The sequence below is a fragment of the Gobio gobio genome (assembly GCF_949357685.1).
Source record: "Gobio gobio genome assembly, chromosome: 3".
NCBI lineage: Eukaryota > Metazoa > Chordata > Actinopteri > Cypriniformes > Gobionidae > Gobio > Gobio gobio.
In genome coordinates, this window is record NC_137099.1 from 14,712,707 (window position 1) to 14,738,025 (window position 25,319).

The window sequence follows — 25,319 nt, forward strand, 5'->3', positions numbered from 1 at the left end:
TACTCTGATTTTGCTGTAACCGTATAAAGCAAATTGCTTTGTCAGAGTGGGGGCATTTTAACAAATTACATTTTTGTTAAAAATCTAATAACATGAAAACTCTGGACATTTTTCATACTTGGTTTATTTATGTCATTGTCACTGAAAAATAGGATAACTATTCTAGACACTTTAGCCTAATTTTTGTTTCTCAGAAAAAGTTACACAGTCCTTAAGGAGTATTTAATTTAATGTGTTCCTTTTAAAAAAATAAATAAAAAAAAGTCACGATCGTGCAACTATTGACATTGTGAAAAAGAAAAAATTCTCATCATTACAATAATTAAAAAAAATGAAACAAGTGCAATATTACGGTGGCTGGGATAGGACATGTTTGGTTCACTTAGTTCTGTCATGGCCACTTCATTTAGGGCCAGATTTACTAAACAGGGTGGTTTTAGTTTTGTATTTAAAAAGTAGCCTATTGTATTTTATTGTATTACAATGACTATTTAATATTAGGCTACCTCTAAACTTTGACTAGGTTAGGCATGTTGCTTATTAATTGTTCTAAGAACCTCAAAGCATATTTTAGTTTTTGTGTATTTTGTGCTACTCCATAATGATGTTCTAGTAGTTGATTTCTTGCAGCATACAAGTAGGGCCCAAACATAAACTCAAGCCCAGGGGCCCCCAGCTCCCAAGTCCTGCCCTGGATGTAGGCTATACATGAAATAAAATTAAGTTCCTGCATTCATGTAAATTGAATGTAAATGAACCACTTGCTTGCATATTTTAACATGTGACGTCATTATTGGAGTTTCCTGTTTAAATGGCAGAAGATTTTGTATTATGCCAGGTAAAATGAGCCATCACGTTTGGGAAGGAAAAAAAATCCATGTTAAACAGGAAGACTAACATTTCCCAGAAACTAAAATGCAAATGCAGAAATGGTTGGTATTTTTGCTGTCTCACGTTATGGTAAAGTTGTGTATTCACAAGGCCCTGGCATTCAGATTCAGCACTCCCCACTGTACACTATGATTTAGATTTTTCATAATATTAATTTTACAGAATAAGATACATAAAAGCATACACACACACTTAACTGTTTAGCAAATGGATATATTGACATATTTAAATAAATAAAATAAAAATGCTAACATAATGTAAACCCAGGATGTTGGTTGTATTTATCAGTGGATTAATCAAAATCCAGAAGCCTGATGAACTTAATAAGTAATCAACTAATATATTTATATTTCACTGTCTGCTGTGTTGTTTATCATTTATATGTACTTAACATATTACAAGATTGTGAAATGTTCATATTACTATACATAACAAGATTGTGTTGGTCACGTCACGAAACACCATAGACCGTAAAAACACGTAACCAAACAATGATACCTAAACCTTCCCGTCACTGTAACCTTAACCAATGAAATTAGCTGCAGGGCGGGATTTCTAGCAAAGTAGTTTTGGAAATCACGCAGAAGGAAGTGCTCTGAGTGTTCTGTACTTCCTGTTAAGTAAACCAAAAAGTTCTCAAGCATTGCTTAAAGGGATAGATCACCCAACAATGAAAATTCTCTGAACATTTACTCACCCTCATGCCATCCCCAATGTATATGACTTTTTGTCTTCATATAAACAACAATTTTTTTAGGAAAATAATCCATCTCTGTGAGTCCATATAATGTCCATGTAATCCACTTGGTTGATGCTTGAAAAATTAATGAATCAATTGGGTTTTTCACACTGCGTTTAACCCCGGGTTATGGTCGTTCTAAACACCTCTTTTAACCCCGGGTAAAGGAGCGTTTCACACTTGTGCTTTAGATGCGGGCTTAGCATCGCTTTTTACCCGGGTTTTTGAATCCCTGCTCTGGAGAATGTTACAGCTAGACTCTTAGCAGCAGACAACCAATCGTTTTTTCATGGAAACACTGCACATTGTAGTAAATTCAGTGTTTGAGAGGAAAAATGTCAGTGAAGAAGAGACCGTTTCATTCTTACCTTTATCGTCTGAAATGTCCATTCAGTATAAACTTGATATTTATGAGTTCACTCTTACATCAAATTAAATAGAGTAAAGATTATGCGCATTTGGCGTGCTGTCCGGGGGAGGGCTCCGGGCACGGAATTTTGGCCCGAACCCAGAGTATCCCCCTGTGATAGAGATTTTATTATGGATTGTATTACGGATTGTGTTGACATCTAATAAGAGTTTATTAAATCAAAGTGAGGAGATGGGGTGGTGGAGGGATGCTAAAAAACTGTAACGAAAAGGAGGTAAATCTGCAGTATATACTATACCTCTTATCGTTGATTAAATTGATTAACTTAATGTGCTCCACTTGTGTTTAATAGGTTTCATTATCTGAACGTGCTCCTCCCGAAATTTGTAAAAAAATCATCACGTAGTACAGTCAACAATAGGTGGGTGCACAATTCTATAGCTTTTACTTAAACAGGTTGCGTGCTGCATTCATCCAATCAATGACACTGACACCGCAAATATGCAAATAAGAACATTAACCCAGGGTTTAGGAATGTACAATGTGAAATGTCAGTTTATGAATAGCCAGGATTAATTGTTAACCCCACACTTCTCACACCATCTTCACAATGCACTTACAATACGTGTCGCAAGGTCCCTCTCGTGAACACTCATAAAGACTGACAGCAATGATTTAGAGTAAAAAATATTCACAAGTTCACACTTACATATAATTTATAGAGAGTAAATTTAAAAGACGTATTTGGCGTGCTGTCCGGGGGGAGGGCTTCGAGTTCGGAATTTGGCCTGAACCCAGAGTACCCCCCGTGTATGTAAGTGGTTAGAACCAAAAGTGTGGAGAAGGGGTGGTGGAGGGATGCTGATAGACTGTCAATAAAATGGAGCTAGGACTGCTGTGTAGGCTATATACCTCTTATTGTTGATTAGCTGAGTGCTCTCCACTTGTGTCAATTATCTGAACGTGCTCCTCCCGAACCTTGTTAATAAAACATAATTTAGTGCTTTTTTACACACCCCTATCATTTCGCTTTAGAAGACATTGATTCATCCATGTGGTTTACCGTCATGACTCATGATCACTGTGGTTTTTCAAGCGTCAACTGAGTGCTATCTATTCACTTGCATTATATGGACTCACAGAGATGGATTATATTCCTTAAAATTTTCATTTGTGTTTATCTGAAGAAAGTCAGTTATATACACCGATCAGGCCTAACATTTTGACCACCTTCCTAATATTGTATTGGTCCCCCTTTTGCTGCCAAAACAGCCCTGACCCGTCGAGGCATGGACTCCACTAGACCCCTGAAGGTGTGCTGTGGTATCTGGCACCAAGATGTTAGCAGCAGATCCTTTAAGTCCTGTCAGTTGCCATGGGGCCTCCATGTATTGGACTTGTTTGTTCAGCACATCCCACAGATGCTTGATTGGATTGAGATCTGGAGGCCAAGTCAACACCTCAAACTCATGCTCCTCAAACCATTCCTGAACCATTTTTGCTCTGTGGCAGGGCACATTATCCTGCTGTAAGAGGCCACAGCCACCAGGAAACCGTTTCCATGAAAGGGTGTACATGGTCTGCAACAATGCTTAGGTAGGTGGTACATGTCAAAGTAACATCCACATGGATGCCAGGACCCAAGGTTTCCCAGCAGAAAAGTGTAAAGCATCACACTGCCTCCACTGGCTTGCCTTCTTCCCATAGTGCATCCTGGTGCCATGTGTTCCCCAGGTAAGCGACGCACACGTACCCGGCCATCCACGTGATGTAAAAAAAAAAAAACGTTGATTCATCAGACCAGGCCACCTTCTTCCATTGCTCTGTGGTCCAGTTCTGATGCTCATGTGCCCACTGTTGGTGGCAGTGGACAGGGGTCAGCATGGGCACCCTGACTGGTCTGCGTCTATGCAGCCCCATACACAAAAAAACTGCGATGCACTGTGTATTCTGACACTTTTCTATCAGATCCAGCATTAAACTTCTTGAGCAATTTGAGCTACAGTAGCTCGCCTGATCAGTGTACATTGGGGATGGCATGTAAGTAAATGATTGGATAATTTTTATTTTTGGGCGAACTATCCCTTTAATGTGCCACGTTTGAATGTGTATGAGAGGGAATGCACTTTCAGTGAATAACTTCTATTTAATTCTGTGTATAACATAAAAGAAGGAAAATGCACTACTTTTTTGGTAGCTTTTTTGACCATTTTGAAATTTGACAGCTGTATTGGCCATTCACTTTTGTTATGTAAAGAACAGGACATTCTGCAAAAGTTCTATTGTATTTAATGGGGTGGGGAATCTTAAAGGATTTATCTGATTACTAATGCCCATGGAAGAAACTGAAACTTTCATCTGCAATGGAAAGAACTGAAAGCATTCATTCTACATTTCAGAGGATACGTTTGGGACTTTCCTTTCAGGATAAAAATCTATTCAAAGTGTGATTCACTGGAATGGGTGTCACTGCATATGACATTACATGAAGTACATGAATGTACCTGTGTCAGTGGCATTTGAGAAGTTCCTATATTATTCATAAGGTATATCCGTTTCCTTTGAATACTTTTTCAGAGTATTGCTGACTCATAGTTGCAGATAGGCAAATGTAGCACAAAGGAATTTCATGAGAATTATGCTATTGTTATTGGTGCTTTTGTTATAGCCACCAATGACTGACAGTCTGACACCTCAGGAATGTCTGGGTCCAACAACAATGTTTTATTGGAAAACTTTGTTTTATTGAAAACTGCACAAAATTCACATATAGCTGAAGGGTTTGGTAAAGAAAATAAATAAAACAATTCTGCAAAATGCAATACACAATACTCACAACAATAAATAAAACAAAATAGGTAGAAAGAACTAATCATGAAGTTCTTAAAGTGCAGATGCAGGATGTAGAAAATACAGTTTCTCATATGAACAGATATTATTTATATGATTATATTAATATTAGCTTATTCAAAAATGTAAACATGATGTGTTTATTTTTAGTACCAGACTACAAAAGTATTCTGAATAAAGTGGCAGATGACCAGTAGTTCATGCTGTACAAGCGGATATCTGATGTTTATCTGGGGGGGAAAAAGGAAATTATTAATATACATATTTAACAATTCTGTTCTTTATGACAATAAATGCGGTCCTGATAGAAAGTAATATTTTTCTGCTTACCATTTAACTTTGTGTGAAGGTAGAAGGCAATAATGACAATACTGAAGATAACCACGACCAACATCGGAATGATATACTTTCTTAATGTGACATTTTCTGTGAAACAAAAAGATTTTTTTTTCATGTAAATATTGATTTAAAAATATTAAAATGCATCTTGTTTGGCTTAATTCTGGAATTTCAATGCTTGCTTATTTTATTATTAGCTCATGCAGTTTTTAATCCACTAAACCACCACCCAAACACTTGCGTTACATAAGTCAAATCAAGTTACCTTTATTATCATCTTCAGGCACATAAATTTGCAAGCTCTTCTCCATGCTGTCACTCTGAGCAAAACATTCCACGTGCTTCCCACGAAACTGTGACAGTGGAAGTGTGATGTTACTTGTATAGGTAGTTGAACTGTCTTCATTGAGGTTTGTGAAATTAATTGACCTGAAGAAGTTCAGCTCTTTCTCTAAGGATTTCCACTGGATTGTTGGAGTTGGTTTACCAGTGGCTGAACATGAGACTACAACATCTGGATCAGAGGTGGGTGAAGGATTCACTTCCGCTGTTATTTCTGAGATACCTGGAAAATACCAGCAACATAATTACTTAAGTACAATTTTTTAACATTAAACAATGCAATGTAATATCCAAAGCTCAAAATGTCTATCAAAGTTCACAATATATACTATCTTAACCCTATGATGCTGATACTTGGGTTCATTTGCAATTACACATGCAGAAATTAGTTCACCTCAAAATGAAAATTTCCTGATAATTTACTCACCCCAATGCCATCCAAGATGTCCATGTCTTTCTTTCTTCAATGCAGTTTCAAAGGGCTTTGGAGTGCTTCAAATGGTACAGCGCAATCCCAGCTGAGGAATAGGGTCTCATCTAGCGAAACGATCTGTCATTTTCTAAAAAAATAAAAATAAAATTCAAATGCATATAATTTTTAACCACAATTGATCGTCTTGTGCTGGTCTGCAACGAGCCAGGCATTACGTAACGTAAGTTCAAAAGGTCACGGCGAACGTGGGCGGAAAAGTGTGGAGAAGGAGGATCGTTCAAATTTTATTGTATGTTGAATGACATATTTATTATTTAATTTATCATTGTTTTACCTGTTTTGTTAAAAGCGTTTGTATTAGTCTTCGAACGCTCGCTTTGTAAAAAAGTTCGGCGTGACCATTGCAACATACGTTACGTAATGCCTGGCTCGTTGCAGACCAGCACAAGACGATCAATTGTGGTTAAAAAGTATATACATTTCAATTTTTTAAAGAAAATTACAGATCGTTTTGCTAGATAAAACCCTATTCCTCAGCTGGGATAACGCAGGACCATTTGAAGCACTCCAAAGCCATTTGAAACTGCATTGATGTGGACGTTCAACATATTGGTTGCAATTGAAGTCCATTATGTGGAGAAAAATCCTGAAATGTTTTCCTCAAAGAACTTAATTTCTTTTCCACTGAAGAAAGAGACATGGACATCTTGGATGGCCTTGGGGTGAGTAAATAATCAGGACATTTTCATTTTGAGGTGAAATAATCCTTTAATACTGTTTGTAGTACACAAGTGCTGAGCAAGCCTCCGTAGTTGAAATTCAAACATGGTAAAGGGCGTTTTGGTTCCCGAAACATGCTGTAAGCGGTAGACCAATCACAACAGACTGGGCCAATGACCAATAAGAGCAGAGTAGACTCTCAGAAAGGAGGGGTTTAGAGAGAGATTGGATCCTTGATTTAACTGTTTCAGACACTGTGAGAAAAGAGGTGATGCCGCAATATATGTAACGAGAAAATTAAAGTGTTTTTTGGACGCATGTATATCTATTGTAGGAGACCTCCAAAACAAAATTAAGAAACTTTAAAATAGCATTACAGGGGCACTTTGAACATTTCCACTGGTTTTGCACTGGAAAAAGATAATTTAACACATATCAACCATATGCACCCAATTGGAAATACAAGTTGTCCCAATGGGAACCTGCCTTTGGCCTATTATATATACCATTAATGGCTTTTCAGCCATTTAAAAATGGCAAAATAAATATTAAACCACTGTTTTGGCAAAATACATAACCTTCCCCAAACTGATATGCCCTAGTCTTAAAGGTATTTATTTACCTACCTTTAACAGTGAGGCAAAAGGTTTTTCGTTTGGGTCCTGATGGATACACTTTAAAAGAACAAATGTAGCAAGCCTCGTCTTCAAATGTTGTGTTTTTGATCTCAATAGATGTTGAATTAAATGACGCCAGAGGGAAAGTGACTTTTCCGACGTACTCCTTATCCACATTATCCTGGAATTGTTCGCTGAATGTAGCAAGAGTTTGTACATTTCCATCCGCGCGTACCCGCTGCCAGGTGACATGTTTGACTCCAGACGCGAACGGCAGCGTGCAAGAGAATGAAGCATCCTGACCAAACACGACATCTGTGTCTCCTCGTGCTACAATATCTGAAAGGTAAGCTGTGGAATAAAAAAAATTATGTTGTTATAAGCCTCCCACCATCTCCATCCAGTTTAGAAACATCCAGCCAGAGCAGTTTCAGATTTAGCCATAAAAATCAATTACAGACCTCTTATGAGCAAACTTAATATGATCAGAAGGCGCAGCATGTCTAAAATGTTCTGGTTTCCATCTCTGAGCAGATATACATATATAGCTTATCTGGGGCATCCCCACCCCCTTCCAGTAAGGATACACAATGAAAAAGGGGAATTTTATTATTGGCTTCCAAGCTCTTCATTTGAGTACAGTAGCCTACATGTCATGAAACCTGAGTGTGTTTGGCGCGATCGTGTTTATTGCAGACGAATGCTTGATTCAAATTAAAGTTTTAACAGTGCAAATCCTTTTCAGTGAAACTTGAGACTAAACGGTGAAAGGTACAAATTTCAGACATGCATTCAGAATTTTTTTTTTTTTTTGCATAATGTATTTACAATAATATTAATATCTTTGTGTACAGTTATTTAAATGGTTACATACTACCATTCAAAGATTTGAGGTCTGTAAGGGTTCCTTTTTTGTAGAAATAAATTAATAATTTTATTCAGCAATCAAAAGTGACATTTTCCCCAAATAAATGCTGCTCTTTCGAACTTTCTTTTGATCAGAGAATCCTGAAAATATGCATCACGGTTTCCACAAATATATTAAGCAGCATAAGTTCTATGAAAGGCACATCATAAGAATTTTTTCTTCAGCACTAAATCAGCATATTAGAATGATTTCTGAAGGATCACATGACACTGAAGACTGGAGTAATGATGCTACAAATTAAGTGTTACCATCACATGAATAAATTACATTTTAAGAAATATTACAGCATAAAACTATAATAATTATAATTATTCATTTTCCACACTACTACTGTTTTACTGTATAAATGCAGCCTGGGTGAGCATAAGAGACTTATTATAATGGGTGTCAGAATATCAAAGCACCATCACATAACAAATAATGCACAAAATTTGACGGAAGTATCCAAAATTCTTTTTTTTTTTTGTTGCGGCCAGTGAATGTGTTCATTGTTCAAAGTTAGGCGTTCTGCTGCTATGAGGTTCCCTATATCTACACTAGTTAAAGTTAGTGCACTGATTTGTTTGATGTTGGGTTGAACTCTTATGATCTTTTGCATATTAGTAACACAATGTATCATTAATCGATTTATCTATCTAGTAAATATTTGAGTAATTTCCAGGATTTTCTGGCAGGTTTATCCCGGACTTTCCACAGAAATAAACAGAAGGCTACATGTGACTTCTGACTCATGATAAAATCACTTCCGCTTTTACATTTGGCAACTTTTTTTTTTTTTTTACATTTAGCAACACACATTTTACATTTATGCAATGTTTCTATATCAGACAATCTCAATATGACAGGCTATATTTTCACTATTGTGCTAATTAGGAGATTGAGTACTATATTAAGGATGTAAACGAAAACTTGCCTCCCAAATCCACAAGCGGCGGCGACTATCCGAAATGCAAGCAAAACAAAGTCGTATTGCTATTTTATGAGCGAAGTAATCCAGAACACATGAGTAATGACCATACTGTAAAACAATGACACATACGTTTTACTATAAAACACAAGATGAAACATCCGTGTGTGATTCATAGAGTTTCGGCCAGCACATGACTTGTAAATGAGATAACGCGGAATATTTCATGACTGCACTACTACTGTCAAAATAAAAGCCTTCCGCTTTCAAAATAAATCCTCAGGCTCTGAAATACTTTCACTTTGCCTGCAAATGACTTCTATAAACGATAGCTTAAATTTCAGTTCAGACTTGCTATTTATAATGCTGATTAATTTAACAGTAATGGAACTTATTTTAATACTTCTGCTATTGCTGATTTATCGAGACTTCCCTATTTAAATGTGTTGTTTAAATGCCTGTAAGTCAGTATTTAGGTGTGTCATGTCATATATTGATGGTGGTTGAGGAGATTCCCCTCTTCCATGTAATGCGCTTTGAGTACCCAGAAAAGCACTATACAAATTTAACAAATTATTATATCTCTGATATCATTTTCAAAAACTTTGATATAATATTCCAATATTTTCTGCTACACATTAAAGTAGTTTAGAAATATTCTACTTATATCTATAAATGTGTGAATTAATGTCAAGTACACAGAGTGCAGACAGTAATGTATTTGAAAGTGTTACAAATCTTCCCATCTAGTCAACCATGACCTATACTAAATTACATTTAGGTTTTGAGTACATATATCAAATTAAACAACATCTAATAAAAATCAATTTTAAGCCAAGTGTGAAATTACTCACAGCTTTGTCACCTCATGTATGATAGAAATGTAACCCCTTTCTAATTGGTGTTACAGCCGTACAAAATTGAACTCTCCTTGCCTCTTTTTCAATGCATCTTATCACTAAACTATGTTTTTGTTATCATTTTGTGCAAATTGTTTATGCCATTAAATCGCTCTTTTTTAATCTCTCATGAAATGAGACATGACATAAATTTACGTTTTGCATATATTGTAATTTGATTGTGCCTGATGCAGATCAAACTCCCCATAACCTCTAATTTTTCACATTTTTTAATTGTAGAGAATTCTAATTATTCATTTAAATCTTTGTATACCTGTTAGAACTTCTTTTTTTATTATAAATTTGTATTAATTTAAAGGGTTAAAGTTAAGATGCATGGTTGCGATCAGTGATTAGCATTCAACTTTGTTTCCCCCACAGTTACAGAAATTACATAAGTGCCAAATATTGCATAACAAGTTAGTATTTATTTACGGTTATTAAAGGGGAACTTCACTCATGGAATGAAACAGAAAATACCTTACACACAAACAAACAAACCACATGTAGCATCTTGTGTTTTGTACTTAATGTGGAAGTGTGTGGATTGTTTTTTTTTTCAGACGTATAGAAGGATGTTGATATAGTTGTTTTTTGATGACACACACTAGAGAATCATTTGTTTTTCATACCAGGCAATATGCAAAATAGCATCTTATTATTTTCCCATATTTTGAGCGGCCAAATGAATTCAGTAAGCGCAGGAATAAATCAGTGTTCCCATTCACTAAGTAGTGTAAAGATGTGACCCACCCGCACTACCCCATGCTACTATTTGGGGTAGTACAATTCTATATGGTTTATAATTACTCCCTTCCCTTAATTGTCCTCAGTGTGAAAGGACTCAAAATCATACAGTCACTGCTGGAGAGGGTTCAAATATGCAAAAAATCATGGGAAACTGAAGAATTTTTGGGACCTGGAGGATTTTTATGAAGAACTTTGGGCAGTTTAAGTGCTCAGGAAAAACAAGGGACTCATGAACAACCATCACAAAAACAACAAAACAAAAAAAAAAACAGCCGTGGATTATCCAGGTAATGACACACAGTATTAAGAATCAGTGGTTCATAAACTTTTTAACGGAGTCATTTTAATAAATTCAGCAATTTTTTGTCTTGTGGACTATATGTACAAAAAATAAATATATATCTTATTCAGGACAGTACTAAATAAAAAAATAACACTTTTTGTATCATCTTTTTGTTCTCTTTAGATTTTGCAAGCGGTTCACATATTTTTTTCTTGCAACTGTATAATGTGTGTGTGTGTTTGTGTTTGTGTATATTACATTGTGGGGACCAAATGTCCCCACAAGGATAGTAAAACCTGAGATCACCTACATTGTGGGGACATTTGGCTGGTCCCCATGAGGAAAACATCTTATAAACTAAATTAAACAGACTAAATTATGTTCCTTGAAAATGTAAAAATGCAGAATGTCTCCTGTGATGGGTAGGTTTAGGGCCAGAGTGTAGGGGGATAGAATGTACAGTATGTACGGTATAAAAACCATTACGTCTATGGAAAATCCCCACAAAGATAGTGAACCAGACGTGTGTGTGTGTGTGTGTGTGTGTGTGTGTGTGTGTGTGTGTGTGTGTGTGTGTGTGTGTGTGTGTGTGTGTGTGTGTGTGTGTGTGTGTGTGTGTGTGTGTGTGTGTGTGTGTGTGTGTGTGTGTGTGTGTGTGTGTGTGTGTTTTCACTTTGTGTTAGGCTAAGTGTAAATATATCAGTCATGCACTGACAGTGAGTGCAACAAATTTAAATCAGCTGACTGCTTAAATGACTGTCAAACTTGTAGGTAGCCTAAATTTGGAGATTATGTATACACTTTATTTGCATTTGTTAGCATAATATAATAAAATAATCTCCCATTTTCAAACATATTTTCCCCTGCAAATAAGCAAAATATCTGACAATCAAAAATGGTATTAGCAATCAAGTAGGTAATATGGACAACCAGCTGCGTATTAATAATATTTATAAATATGCTAAAGAGAGATTTCATACCATTATTTAAAGATTCTACAAATGTTGTGCTCCAAATGTAGGATATTCCGTTTCACCGCGTTGCACAAGCCAAAACCATAGACGGCCAAAAGAGCATGCGTCGATTAGACCGATAGCGACATCTGCTGGACGGAAGCCGTTAGTACTTATATGAGCACCAGCACACAGGCGTTTTAATATTCCACTAGGCTGTTACCTATTAATAGATCATATGACCACATTCTCCCCGCAGCGATCTAAGGAGCCCATTTTTAGAATATATGTAGGTTGGGAAAGGTCATTTTTTCAATCATTTATTAATTTCTCACTGTATTTGTCAAGACCAGTCTCACGTATCTCATTGTTTGTGTTTCTGTAGGCTCGCTGCCTGGCACCAAGACGTGTTTTCGGTGATGGTGACTTTGTGATAGGTCGTCTCGAAGGGTGGAGAGAAGGTGCGCGCCAAATAATAACCATCGACATTGTGCTCTGATCACTGCATCGAATGATTATGAACAGCAGCAGACTTTATTTACGACTGCAGTCATGTCGTTTTTATTCCGGTGGCCTGAGAGCGAAATATCACCGGACCCTGGACAGGATCGAGTTAATGCTGCCTCCTAAATTAAGACCTGTCTACAATCATCCTGCTGGTAAAAGATATTACTCTGCTCCTGTCTAAAGAAACACATTTATTTAATTCATGTTTTCTGTAATTTTACCATCTTTTAGCCTATATATTATCTGTAATTGTATTGATGCTATTTCTCATGGGGTCATACAATGGCCCCAAAAAGAATTTGAATAAAATGTTTGATAAATAAAGATAGCACAAGTACGTCTTTCATGCAAACATTCCACAGTTTAAGTTGTAAAGCAAATTATAGGCTACCTTTAAAAATTAGATGTTAATTGAAACATCTATATGGACTAAATGAACTTCATACATCCTTAATAACCTTGGGAATACAAAATGGCTCGGCGAGCTGTTAGTCCTGAGAAATGATAGGGTAATTTGTTGCAACGAAATTCATACATTTTAAGTCTGATCTAAGTATTAAAATACTTGTAGGGCCTGGCTTGGACAGTTTGAATGAGTCTTCTGTGCATCTTTCTGTCCCACTATTGGGTTGTATGGTGTCCTGTCCATCATAACCACCTAGACCTGGGCTGCGTCCGAAATCGCATACTCTCTTGTGTAGGTACTTATTTGAACTTCATGCCTAAAAAAGTCTATATGAGTGTGTGTAGTATGAATGTAATCTGGACATACTGCATTCGCCATGTTGCCCTTATTATGTGACCTACCAGTGTCAGTTGCGTCATATCATCTCCATTCATAAATCTTTTCCCGTGGCCTCAAGGGATAGTAAAGTAAAGAAATGACCCAATAATGCACACTTTAGAATCTCGCCTACAAGAAGTAGGTCATCCGGGTACTTTGTGCCTACTCTGCCTACATACTTCTTTTATCACATATTATTTTGCATACTAGGAAAGTATGCGATTTCGGATGCAACCATAGTTTCCTATTTGGTTCTTTCCAGAGATCTTGATGGAGTTGTTGGTCCCTGTACTGTTGATGCTAAGGGTATGTTTACGCGACAACAATGTACTAAAAATGGAAAAGTTATTCCTTTGTGTCTTTGCGTTGTCAAAAAGATCCCAGTTTACACGGATCCACAAAAACGAATAAAACACTGTGTTATTCATACCAGGCCAGTAGTTGGCGATGTTACTTTGTAAAGAAACACAATGCACTTATAGACTGAACATGTAATATGCATGCCATGACCTCACCGTTTTCAGAAGTTTGTGTTTTCAGGGCCCCAAAACGTTGTTGTCGTGTAAATGAACGGCTATAATGCATAAAGTTTTCTGATTTTAGTTGAAAAGGGTGTTGCATAAATTAGCCCTAAATTTGAATTCAGTAAACTTTTGAAAATAGTTTTCAAAGTGCAAGTTTTTGAAAACGATACTGTTATCGTCTCGGTGTAAACTACAAAAAAGGCAAATTTGTGAAACCGGTGACATCATGCGCATGTGTATTACGGCATATAGGCACGAAGTGACATCGCCAACTACTGGCCTGGCATCCATAATACAAGCATTTTTTGTCGTTTTCACGGATTCGTGTGAAAAGGGATCGTTTTGACAATGTTGTCGTCTTGACGCAAAAAAAACGCAAAGGAAAACTTTGTTTTTAGTACACTAGTAAAAATGCTGGGTTAAAAATAACCCAAGTTGGGCTGAAAATGGACTAACCCAGCAATTGGCTTGTTTTAACCCAGCGGTTGGGCTAAATGTTTGCTTAAAACAACCCAATCAGTGGGTTAAAAAAAACCAATTGCTGGGTTAGTCCATATCCATTTTTAACCCAGCATTTTTAAGAGTGTACTATGTTGTTGTGTAAACGTACCCATAAATATTAAATCATTAAACTATTCCAATGATCCTGGGTTGTAATTTCGTATCATATACTGCATATACACTACCAGTCAAAAGTTTGGAATCATTAAGATTTTTTTTAATGGTTTTGAAAGAAGTCTCTTCTACTCACCAAGGCTGCATTTATTTGATCAAAAATACAGCAAAACACTATTATTGTTAAATATTTTCACACCTTAAAATAACTTTTTTCTATTTGAATATATTTTAAAATACAATTTATTTCTGTGATTCAAAGCTGAATTTTCAATTCAATTTGCTGCTCAAGAAACATTTATGATTATTATCAATGTTGAAAGCAGTTGTGTAAATCATTTTTTCAGGATTATTTAATGAATAGAAAGTTCAAAAGAACAGCATTTATCTGAAATGTAAAGCTTTTGCAACATTATAATGTCTATACTGTCACTTGATCAATTTAATGCATCCTTGCTGATTAAATGTATTAGTTTCTTGAGCAGCAAATCTGCATATTAGAATGATTTCTGAAGGATCATGATTCATGTGACACTGAAGACTGGAGTAGTGATGCTCAAAATGCAGCTTTGCATCACTGGAATAAATTACATTTTAAAATAAATTGAAATAGAAAACTGTTATTTTACATTTTAATAATATTTCACAATATTACAGATTTTCTTTGTATTTTTAATAACAAATGCAGCCTTGGTTTGAAGAAGAGACTTCTTGAAAAACATTAGAAAATATTAATGATTCCAAACTTTTGACTGGAGAGCATCAAATAAAAAATAAAAATAACCCAACACAACAGTAGCACTTTGTAGAGCTTCACGATTAATTGTTAAAAGATTGCGATCTCGATTAAAACACCCACGTGATCTTATTCCTAAATGACAACGATTCGGCTATGTGACTGTCTATTAAACATTCAAGTATGATCACAGCGGACTTTCAAATCTGCATTCGCGCAGTTGTCATGAATAGGTAAGAATCAACCACACAGTATTTCTGTAACAATAATTCAAATTATCACAGAAATACTGGGATAGAAGTTTATAGTTTGGATGTCTATGGTAGCGATCAAAAGGATGATCGTATCATTTACATCGTTACACCAGTAACGGTGGCGACAAGTGACAGTGACATTGAATGTATTTGCCATTAAATCATTCATTCAAGAGATTTGTTCAAAAATGCTGATTCATCCAATAATGAAACAAGTGAAGTCTTTATGAATGAGTCATTGAATCATTAATTCAAATCGATTTAAGAAAAAATTATTCAAATTCATTAGATATTTTTAAATAGACTGCAGCAATTAACATTTTGTCAGAACCTTTTGTAAAATACATGTTATTTTGTTGTACATTCAGAATCGTGGGAAAATTGTGATTCTCAATTTATCCATAATCGTGCAGCTCTAGCACTGTCATAATTTCTCACAGGATATTTTCTTTTTTTCCTCAGGGCCAAAGACGGTTTTCTTCTGGGCACCTGTTTTTAAATGGGTGAGATGAGAATTGTACACAAATATTAAAATACAGCACTCAACATCACCTTTTACCAACTTCAGTTTTTACATTTTGCAATTCTAAATTGTACATTGACTTGGCCTTGGATTTTTTGTGCTTTATTTAATTATAGAGAATGCAATGAAAATTACTAGTTAAAGTAGGCAATAGTTCATCATTTACTCCCCCCCCCCCATGCATTTTAAACCCATTCTTTCTTCGTTGGAACACAAAAAGGAGATAAAAGTAGCAGAATGTTGCTTCTCTTTGTATACAAGGAAACAGTGACTACACCTGGCAAGCAAAGATTTTCAAGGCGTAACTTAAAATGCTCTCTAGTCCTTACACAAAACAATTTATGGCTTTGTAAGATTGAGAATGTAGTGTGAAAGTTGCATGGACTATTTTCATTACACGTTCATTATAACATTGGAAGAGAGCACCTTGAACATTCTGCTAAGCTTCTTATTTTGTGTTCCGTGAAAGACAGGTTTGTAAAGGCATGAGGGTGATAAGGATGATTTTTGAGTGAACTAAACCTTTTAAGTTAGCACATTGGCAGTGGATATTTTGCAATTTGAAATGTTGTAATGCTGCAATAAATGCAAACATATCATCAATTATCTGCTGATCATGGCCTTCTGGCAAGCTCACTCTTGTTTGCTCTTTCTTTCCTCATGCAGGGTTTAGTTGTGGCTGGATTTTCTGATATGACCCGACCACCAGAAAAGCTCAGTCTCTCTCAGTCCTGCGTCATTACAGCCACAGGTACTTATTTATGGTGGAGCGACAGAGACATGCTTGATGTTGTTTGGCCAAGATTTATCAACATCAGTAGCTGTTGATAGTGTCCTCTAGATTAGAATATCTCATCTAAAGCCTCATAGTAACCTGAGATTAGATGGCTGAAAATAGAACTTGAAACGATCTCAGGAAACTAAATACCTGAGCAGTATATCCAATTTGACTGTCAAGAAAATATTCTCTCTGTGTCTGTTTTTCTGACTCTGAGAGAGCATTTCTGAGACTGCTAGTCTTTTCTCTCAGCATAACCGTTTAAAAAATTGCTCATACTACCATTCAGTAGCTCAAGTGTAATCTTGGCTTAAGTTTTGACCTATACTCTTAATATAACAAGGCTAAGGTCTTAACCCACTTTACCCACACAAACCGTTGATTTCGCAATGAGAATTTTATTTCAACACAGTGACTCTCTCTTGTTTATTTACAGGATTAGTTTGGTCAAGGTACTGCATGGTGATCATTCCCAAGAACTGGGCTCTGTTTGCTGTTAACTTCTTCCTGGGCATATGTGGAACCACCCAGCTCATAAGAATATGGAGGTTAGTCATTACGAGTTCTGTTCTAAGGTCAGCTTTGTTTACTACCATCAGTCTAAATACACACAGGAGACAAGCTTAGTCGTAGGGTTAAGCTGCAAAGTTCAATGGTTTGTAGTTCAACAAGATACTAACAAAAAGTACATTTAGGGCCAGATTTACCAACAAACCCTTTTTTGGCTTTAAAAAACTACTGTCTGGATTTACTAAAGACACGCAGTGAAAAGTTATTTTTTGTTAGTTTCCCTTTCAGAAGCAAAATTTATGTGAGGAGAGTATTTCAATAATTCATGCAAGATGATTTACTAAGGTTTACGCTAGTCAATTTACTGGTGTTTACCAGCCAAAAAAAGCATGCCTTAAACCAGATGCTAATTTGCGCTGCTCTTGGTAGATTGCATTGGTCATTATGTAAATGATCCGGCTGCGTCTGTGTTCTTTAATTTGAGCGTCGTCAGTAGATCACACGCTGAACTTTCTACTACCATCTTCGTTTTTTTTGGAATTGCGCCTTCACACTAAAGGCCAATTTATACTTCTGCGTCGAGTGCACGCAGAGGGTACGGCGTACCCTACGCATAGACGCGTTGGATACGCCGTAGCCTGACGCGCACCTCTCCAAAAATGTAACAACGCGTCAATTCTACGCGGACCGCAAGCGCTGTGATTGGTCTGCCAGAACCCTTCCCTCAGGTCAATAAATAAATAAAAAATCTGCGATAGGAGTGTGTGTGTGTGTGTCCAGAAATTGGATGATAGTTCCTTACGTCTGCTATAACACACTATTTTGCAGTCCAGCGATTCTTTATGGTAGTAAATAAATACATAGATCCGCTGAATATAGTTTATTTATTTTCTCATTAAAACCAAAGATGTTAATCAGTAATTGTATATAAAGAACAGGGACACATTACGGTATATTTCGTGAATGAAGTCTCCGCAACAACAATCGCTTGCTGAGCCACCGCTGCTGAAAACAGCGGCCACGAGCTCCGCATGGTTTCACAAATGCATTCCAGCGCCAGATCGCCTTATTTAACTTTACTAATCAACTAGAGATGCTTAATTTGTATTAGATACAACAACTCAAGCTGCAAGAAAAGCCGCTCTCTCACTTCTGCTGATATTCCGACATGAATGTACAGATTCTACACATCAAGCTGCTTCTTCTTCGGCTGTTGTCTTGATTACACCAACATGCCCGAGGACACTGCCTTCTAGCGTCTGCATGTGGAATTGCACATTGACGCAGACAACAGCGCAGAAGTATAAATGCTCACGACGGCGTCGGCTACGCGCGTAGCCTACGGCGTACACTACGGCGTACACTCGACGCAGAAGTATAAATGGGCCTTAAGGCTGGTTTCCACCGACCAGTACGGTTCAGTACAGTTCGGTACGGTATGCAATTTTTGCCGTTTCCATCGTCAGAAGTTGTGAATAGTACCCTAATTCTGAACCATACCGTACCAATTTTTTGGCACCCTTCCGTTGGGGTAACTAGCACAGTGGTCCGTAGGGCTGGACGATTTGACCTAAAATCAAAATCTCGATTAATTGAACATTTTACGATTACGTTTAATGAACGATCATTTTTGTAATTTTTTTGCTTTCCTTTTTTTGCCCTTATAGTTCACTTATAAGGTTTGTACTGTAAATATGTTAAACTATTAAAGGAACACTCCACTTTTTTTGAAAATAGGCTCATTTTCCAACTCCCCTAGATTTAAACAGTTGAGTTTTACCGTTTTCGTATCTATTCAGCCGATCTCCGGGTCTGGCGGTAGCACTTTTAGCATAGCTTAGCATAGATCATTGAATCTGATTAGACCGTTAGCATCTCGCTTAAAAATGACCAAAACGTTTCGATATTTTTCCTATTTAAAACTCGACTCTTCTGTAGTTACATTGTGTACTAAGACCGACGGAAAATGAAAAGTTTTCTAGGCCAATATGGCTAGGAACTAGTGTTGTCACGATACTGGAATTTCTAACTTTGATACGATACCTAAAAAAAGTATCGATATTCAATACCATTTTCGAAACCACAGGGAAAAAATGCTGCATATACTGTCAAATAGATATTTTTAATATAATTTATTTTTTTGTCCGTCTATTGAGAAAATTATTTTGAAGAGATCGCTTTATATGATAAAGCTTTTAAGCTTTTTCTTATATATATATAAAGGTTGATCAATTACCATTACAATTATCTCACAAATATTTGCTAACTAATTTTGTTGCAATACATACAGCACAAGGAAGCTTGATTTCAAATTGAATTTAAAAAGACGAGTAAACAGTAATAAAATAATAACAACTAAACAAATGACAAACAATAGCACAAATAAATTCTATAGAATAATAGAATAAAGATACAAATGAAATAGACTGCTTTATTTTTTCAGGTAGGTCTAACAGTATTCAGGTAAGAAACTGAATTAAAAAAATGTAAATAACATTGGATAATCTTCATTGAAATTTTTTTATACAGATTAATCCATTAAAGTTACACAAGTTAATCAGTCAAGAGCAGTAAGTGATCGTTTGTCTTTTTGTAGTTTGAATCATAAATAACTGCTGTCCCTTTAAGACCCGGCGCACGCATGGATCCCAAACACTATTCCTGTTACACATTCTTCCTGAACTGTTTACGACTGTAAACAGTTTTTGAGTGTATTTGACCATTAATAAGCTGGAAAAAGGAGCACATATTTGCACTTGTATGTCAGAGGCGGCTTTATTACGGTATGTGTGTGTGCACTTCAGACGAGTGCGCAAAATCTGTGGGAATGAGTAGAATTAACGTTATGTGCAATCCTGCGCGAAATTCAGACCAGTCACACCAATACTAACACGCTGTCATGAGGAAATATCCAGCAGAACACGCGTTAACCGTGTTCAGAGGGTTAACTGGACTGAATGAGAGGAGGCGGGGCGGGTGCGTGTCAACTCATTGTCGGTCGGAGAGGAGAGCGCAGCTGGTATCGATACTGTAAAAACGGAGTATCGTATCGTTTCAGATATTTCAGTATCGATACATATCGAAATATCAATATTTTTGACAACACTACTAGGAACTATACTCTCATTCCTGCGTAAGAATCGTGGAACTTTGCTGCCGTACCATGGGTGCAGCGGCGCAATGATATTACAATTAAAATAGTGGAGTGTTCCTTTAAAGGTGGGATATTTTTTTCTAATTAAAAAGTGCATTTCTTTAAACACTTGAAGGAAACAGCTCACTTTCAGCAGTTATTGTCTATGGGTCGTAACATTTCTTACCGATTTCTGTTTGTTGTACATCAGATACAGATACATTAGCACAGTAGGCCTACATTACATTTATTTGAATGCATTAACGAGAGAGTGATTGTGTGTGTGAATTAGTCATACCGTCTCTATTAATTATGAAACTGTGGTTTGTACTTACTTCAAAGGTAGACAAATCTATGCTATAACGTTTGAGTTTCTAAGCTACTTTAGAGATGAATCACAGGACAGCGTTGACAATGAGTTTCTGCGCTCCTCTCTGTGCGCAATCTTTACGTGATGTGCGAGATATTGTCTGTATGAGTGTTCGTGTGTCGTTGATTGGTTGACAGAGAATCGTCACTTGCGCGTGGTTTTCGGCTGTGTTTTTCCCGGGCTCAAACAAAGCGTGTCTTCTTCTTGTGACAACAGCCACATAACATGCCAAGAAGCAAGAACAAGATCTGCTGTATGTCGTCTATTGTTTACTGTGTCGCTTTCTTATTTGCGCTAGAATGACGTTGATCGCTACACCACGCCTATCATAAGCGTACAGTCCGAATCCTACTATACTGAACGGTACCGCACCACTCGGTGGAAACGAGCCATAGTTTGCCTTTAGTAAATCTGGCCCTTAAAGGGTTAGTTAAGCCAAAAATGGAAAATGTAATTAATTACTCATTACGTCAAATGTCATTAAAAACAAAAATAACAAATTTATTCAACAATGTCTTCTCTTCACTGTCACTCCCTTAAGCTATTCACTTTGTTGGGCTATTCACACAATGCAGCGCTTCCAGATTCTACGGCAGAACGATGGCTCACTATTGGCTGAGAACCACACGCTTGCGTGAATCGTGTAGGAGAGTGACACGGAAGAGAAGAGATTGTTGAATAAAGTCGTTATTTTTGTCTGTTTTTCGCGTACGAAAAGTATTCTCAATGCTTCATAACATTAAGGTTGAACCACTGGAGTCACAAAAGACTTTTCATGATGTCTTTACTACCTTTCTGGGCCTTGAAAGTGGTTGCTGTCTATGTGGGGTCTCTGATTTCATAAAAAATATCTTAATCTTACGGGTTTGGAATGACATGAGGGTGAGTAATTAATGACAGAATTTTCATGTTTGGGTGAACTAATCCTATAAGCTGTTAAATGTGACTATATATTTTAAATGCATAAAAATGTACTAAATAAAATAAAAAAAAGTATCTCTTTTTTTCAAAGTATTTATCTGGCAGAAAATCTAGAATGATCTCATTTGGAATGGCAGCATCAAAAGCTACAGTATTTTATAGCTAATATCAAGCTACTAAAAATGTAGTTGAGTTACTATATTTATTTAATTTTATTCACCAACACAGAGTTATTTTTTATTTTTATTAAACCTCAAATGACTTCTAAACGCTTGTTACGTAATGTTCACACAACAAAACACCCTTTTGTTTATCACACTGGCCCTGGGCCTAATACGTATTTAGTACCAATATTTACTTTTGCTGAGAGACATTGTGTATCAAAAGGGTGTTTTTCGATTCCGTCATTGTTTACTGGTTGATTCCATGATGAATTTAAACTTCAAAATGTACAAAGTTGCATTCTTATGTAAAAAAAAAAAAAAATCAAATGTAATGATTTTATATATAAATATATTGTCTATTTGTAAAGTAAATTTTGTATTACTCCCCCAGTTGGACTTTTCCAGTTGGATTTCAATAGGGATGGAGCTAAACTCTGCAGGACAGTGGACTTTGAGGCTCAGTATTGCCTATGCCTGGCATAGTAATTTATGGCAAACCATGATACTGTATATGATTTCCATTAATATATGAAACATGTTTTATGTACATAAAAAGATGAGAGATTTGGTTATGGCCTCCACAAATGAATGTGGTTGATGCACTTTATTGATAAAATAAAGGGTATAGAATATTATAGCCTATATTTTATTAATATATTAATACAGTAACAAAAGTTATTCTGTCTAGAACAGCAAGTTCATTTTCTCATTGTCTTGTGTTTGATTAATGTTATCTTAGAGACAGCATCAGGAAAATCTGCCGTCGCTTTGAGCTGCACGGATCCCATACTGTACTTACACATGCGTTTTCATCTTTTCTTTTCAACTAACCATTTCAGCCATAGGATCGGTGCCTATGTTGGTGGAGGTTGTGAAGTTGCCTAGTAATAGTGGTACAATTTTATGGGTTTTTTATGGGTTTTATGGGAAAAGATCTAATACACCCACATCTAGTAAGTCCAGTGGAAGGTGAATTGGAAGTAATGGAGAGTTTAGCACAGCTCTCAAGCCAGAGCCCTTGAGGTCGACTTTCCTGCAGAGTTTAGGTGCATTCACTCCATGCCGTAATTACTGTAATTATGAGATTTGAACTTGTGAAAAGTGTTCACGTCCTCGTAGAGCTCCTAATTACATCTTGTAAGTTGGGAATTTTCTGAGAGCTCCAACTTGTACCACGTGACCGCTGTCTTTAGGTGTGTTTGACTTGAAACGGCACTGCGCTGCTTTGGCTAAACCATTATGCATTCAAAAGGAGTGACGCACTTTGTATTTGTGTGTGTAGGTACAACCAACAGCTCAAGGAGAAAGGAGAGGAAGTGGAGCAGACTTGAAGTGCCATTTAGTCTGACAGAAGTGGCTCGGTGATTGAAGTTTTGCTGTTTTTCAGTTACTGCAAAAGCAATGAATCAGCATTTTGCACACAGAATTCATGTTATATATATATATATCAAACAAATCTGTGTAAAATAGGTTTCTTTTTTTTTTCTTTTTAAAAACCCCATACATATTATTTAAAATGTTATCACGTAAAATTAAAATTATTTCTAATTTCGGTGTTCTTGATTGTATACTGTAGTGTGTTGTTATTCTGATCCATTTCTATCAATTTTTCCGTTTTAAAGGGGTTATATCATAATAATAAAAAATACATTACTGGAGGTGTACCTATAATTTTATTTTTTCTGGGATGGATGGGGAGTTTACATACACCTACTCAGTATTCCTCATTATTAGATCACTTTTCGCCTGCTAAATGAATAAATGTAAGACTTCTTTATGCAAATGTGCCATACAAACTGCTAAGATCAGACTGAAATGTCCAGGATATTGTTAACAATAAGAAATCAAGAGGGTAATTTGATTCCTCATGATGTGACCCCTTTAATAAAAAATAAACTAAAGGTCATTTGACACTAAATAAAACCTGCATGAATGCACTATATGCCATATTATTGTTGTGGTTTTTTGCATTAAGAGATCAGATGAACACTGGCATTACCTGATCAGATACAGGAATAAACAGACTTTGTTCAGACAGAACAGACACACAATGACAGACAGAATGTTTTAGTGTTTTTGCTGTAGCGCGTTATTGAACATAATAGTAATATCTCTTTCAATTCATGCATTTATTATATCTAAGTTGAATCAACATCGATTAACGGGACAAAAGAACGTTTTGTAATCCCACATCTTTGCATTTTGAGTCAACGGTGCACTTTTCTCCGGAGCTGCATCCTACACACTGTTTCAATAACGCTTAAGGGTCATAAAGCACCGTACATTTCCAGACCCTCTCCAATGCTAAATCAGGAATCGAGGGTGTATGACGAACACATGTATCATTTTGTTAATACCCGTTGATCTCCTTTAAACCTGTTTTCAGTGTATCCTACACTCTGACTATAAATTAAGTACGCAATGCGTTTGAATCATCCGTCTGTCTCAAAACTTATACGTGTCAGTTCACCACTGCAGCCCACACTCTAGTCAGATGTGAACAGCATAGAATAGAAACTGTGTTCTGCTTTCTGCATAAATATGAACAAATAGTACAGCTGTATGAGTAATTTTATCAGATTTATGTTTGCATTTATATTTAGCAATTTTGCAAAATGTTACAACACAAACAATATATAATATAGTCTCCTGACCAGGCAAATAATTCATTTGTCTGTTGACACTGAAAGCAAAGATCCTGTGTGACGCAATATAGTCGCAGCCAATCAGAGCATTTATGTTTATGCATTTATGAGGAACAGGATTTTGGACCAGTGAGATTTTACAGTGAGCAGTGATGCAGGAGAAATAAAATAGCCTGCAGATTATTTAAAAAAATAAAATAATAATAAAATAAACTGCTTTATCGTTTTCCGCTTTATAACATTCAGTGATAAAATAGCGCAGCAACACAAACATGTTTATTACATTATAGTGGGCTACATGCTGAATAGATTTAAGATCTTATCTCAAGTTGTGATGGTATATTTGAGTTGTTTTTAGCTGCGCATTGAATACAGAGAATGAAGAACATGTGTTATGAGAAAAGATTTGGGGTTTATGTATCTCGGACTTGGCACCTGTTCACCAGACTTGAATGACTTTGTGTACTGAAAGAGGTAGTGCAAATAATAAAGTAAATGTTCAGAGAGAAACTCTTGTGACCGTTTCACTCCTTGTGATGTTAGAATGGGTCAGATTAATGAATAAACTAACTATATGCAACTGTAAAGTTGTTTAAGTGAAACACGTGACTACACGCAAGTTTAATTTAGTCAGCATTGATTAACATATTTTAAAATCAGCCATTTAGCTATTTACTGGCCAAAAGCATTATTTACTTCTTTTATTTACAATTCTACACTGGAATAATCTTTATCATGGTCTTTATCTTGTTCAGTTTCAGTAAAATACAGGATCCTTAAAATTAAGCAATTTAAAAAAAAATGCAGTATTGTGTTAAGATCTTGGTTTTAGAG

At 36.2% G+C, this 25,319-nt stretch overlaps 2 protein-coding genes across 2 annotated transcripts; one reads left to right on the forward strand and one right to left on the reverse strand.

Annotated features, from left to right (window-relative positions):
• Positions 1-4,704: 4,704 nt before the first annotated feature.
• On the reverse strand, positions 4,705-7,872 carry LOC307124372 (nectin-3-like). The gene is made up of 5 exons (XM_079813521.1): positions 7,763-7,872; positions 7,311-7,652; positions 5,455-5,754; positions 5,181-5,276; positions 4,705-5,080 (listed from the first exon to the last, which is right to left on the reverse strand). Exons 1-5 carry the CDS (start codon positions 7,800-7,802, stop codon positions 5,049-5,051), a joined length of 810 nt encoding a protein of 269 aa, XP_079669647.1. The 5' UTR covers positions 7,803-7,872; the 3' UTR covers positions 4,705-5,048.
• Positions 7,873-12,189: 4,317 nt separating this feature from the next.
• mpc2a (mitochondrial pyruvate carrier 2a) lies at positions 12,190-23,391 on the forward strand. Its single transcript, XM_079813524.1, has 6 exons — positions 12,190-12,310; positions 12,407-12,680; positions 15,904-15,944; positions 16,631-16,715; positions 17,179-17,290; positions 23,123-23,391. The coding sequence occupies exons 2-6, from the start codon at positions 12,533-12,535 to the stop codon at positions 23,169-23,171; spliced, it is 435 nt and encodes a 144-aa protein (XP_079669650.1). The 5' UTR covers positions 12,190-12,310; positions 12,407-12,532; the 3' UTR covers positions 23,172-23,391.
• Positions 23,392-25,319: the final 1,928 nt, after the last annotated feature.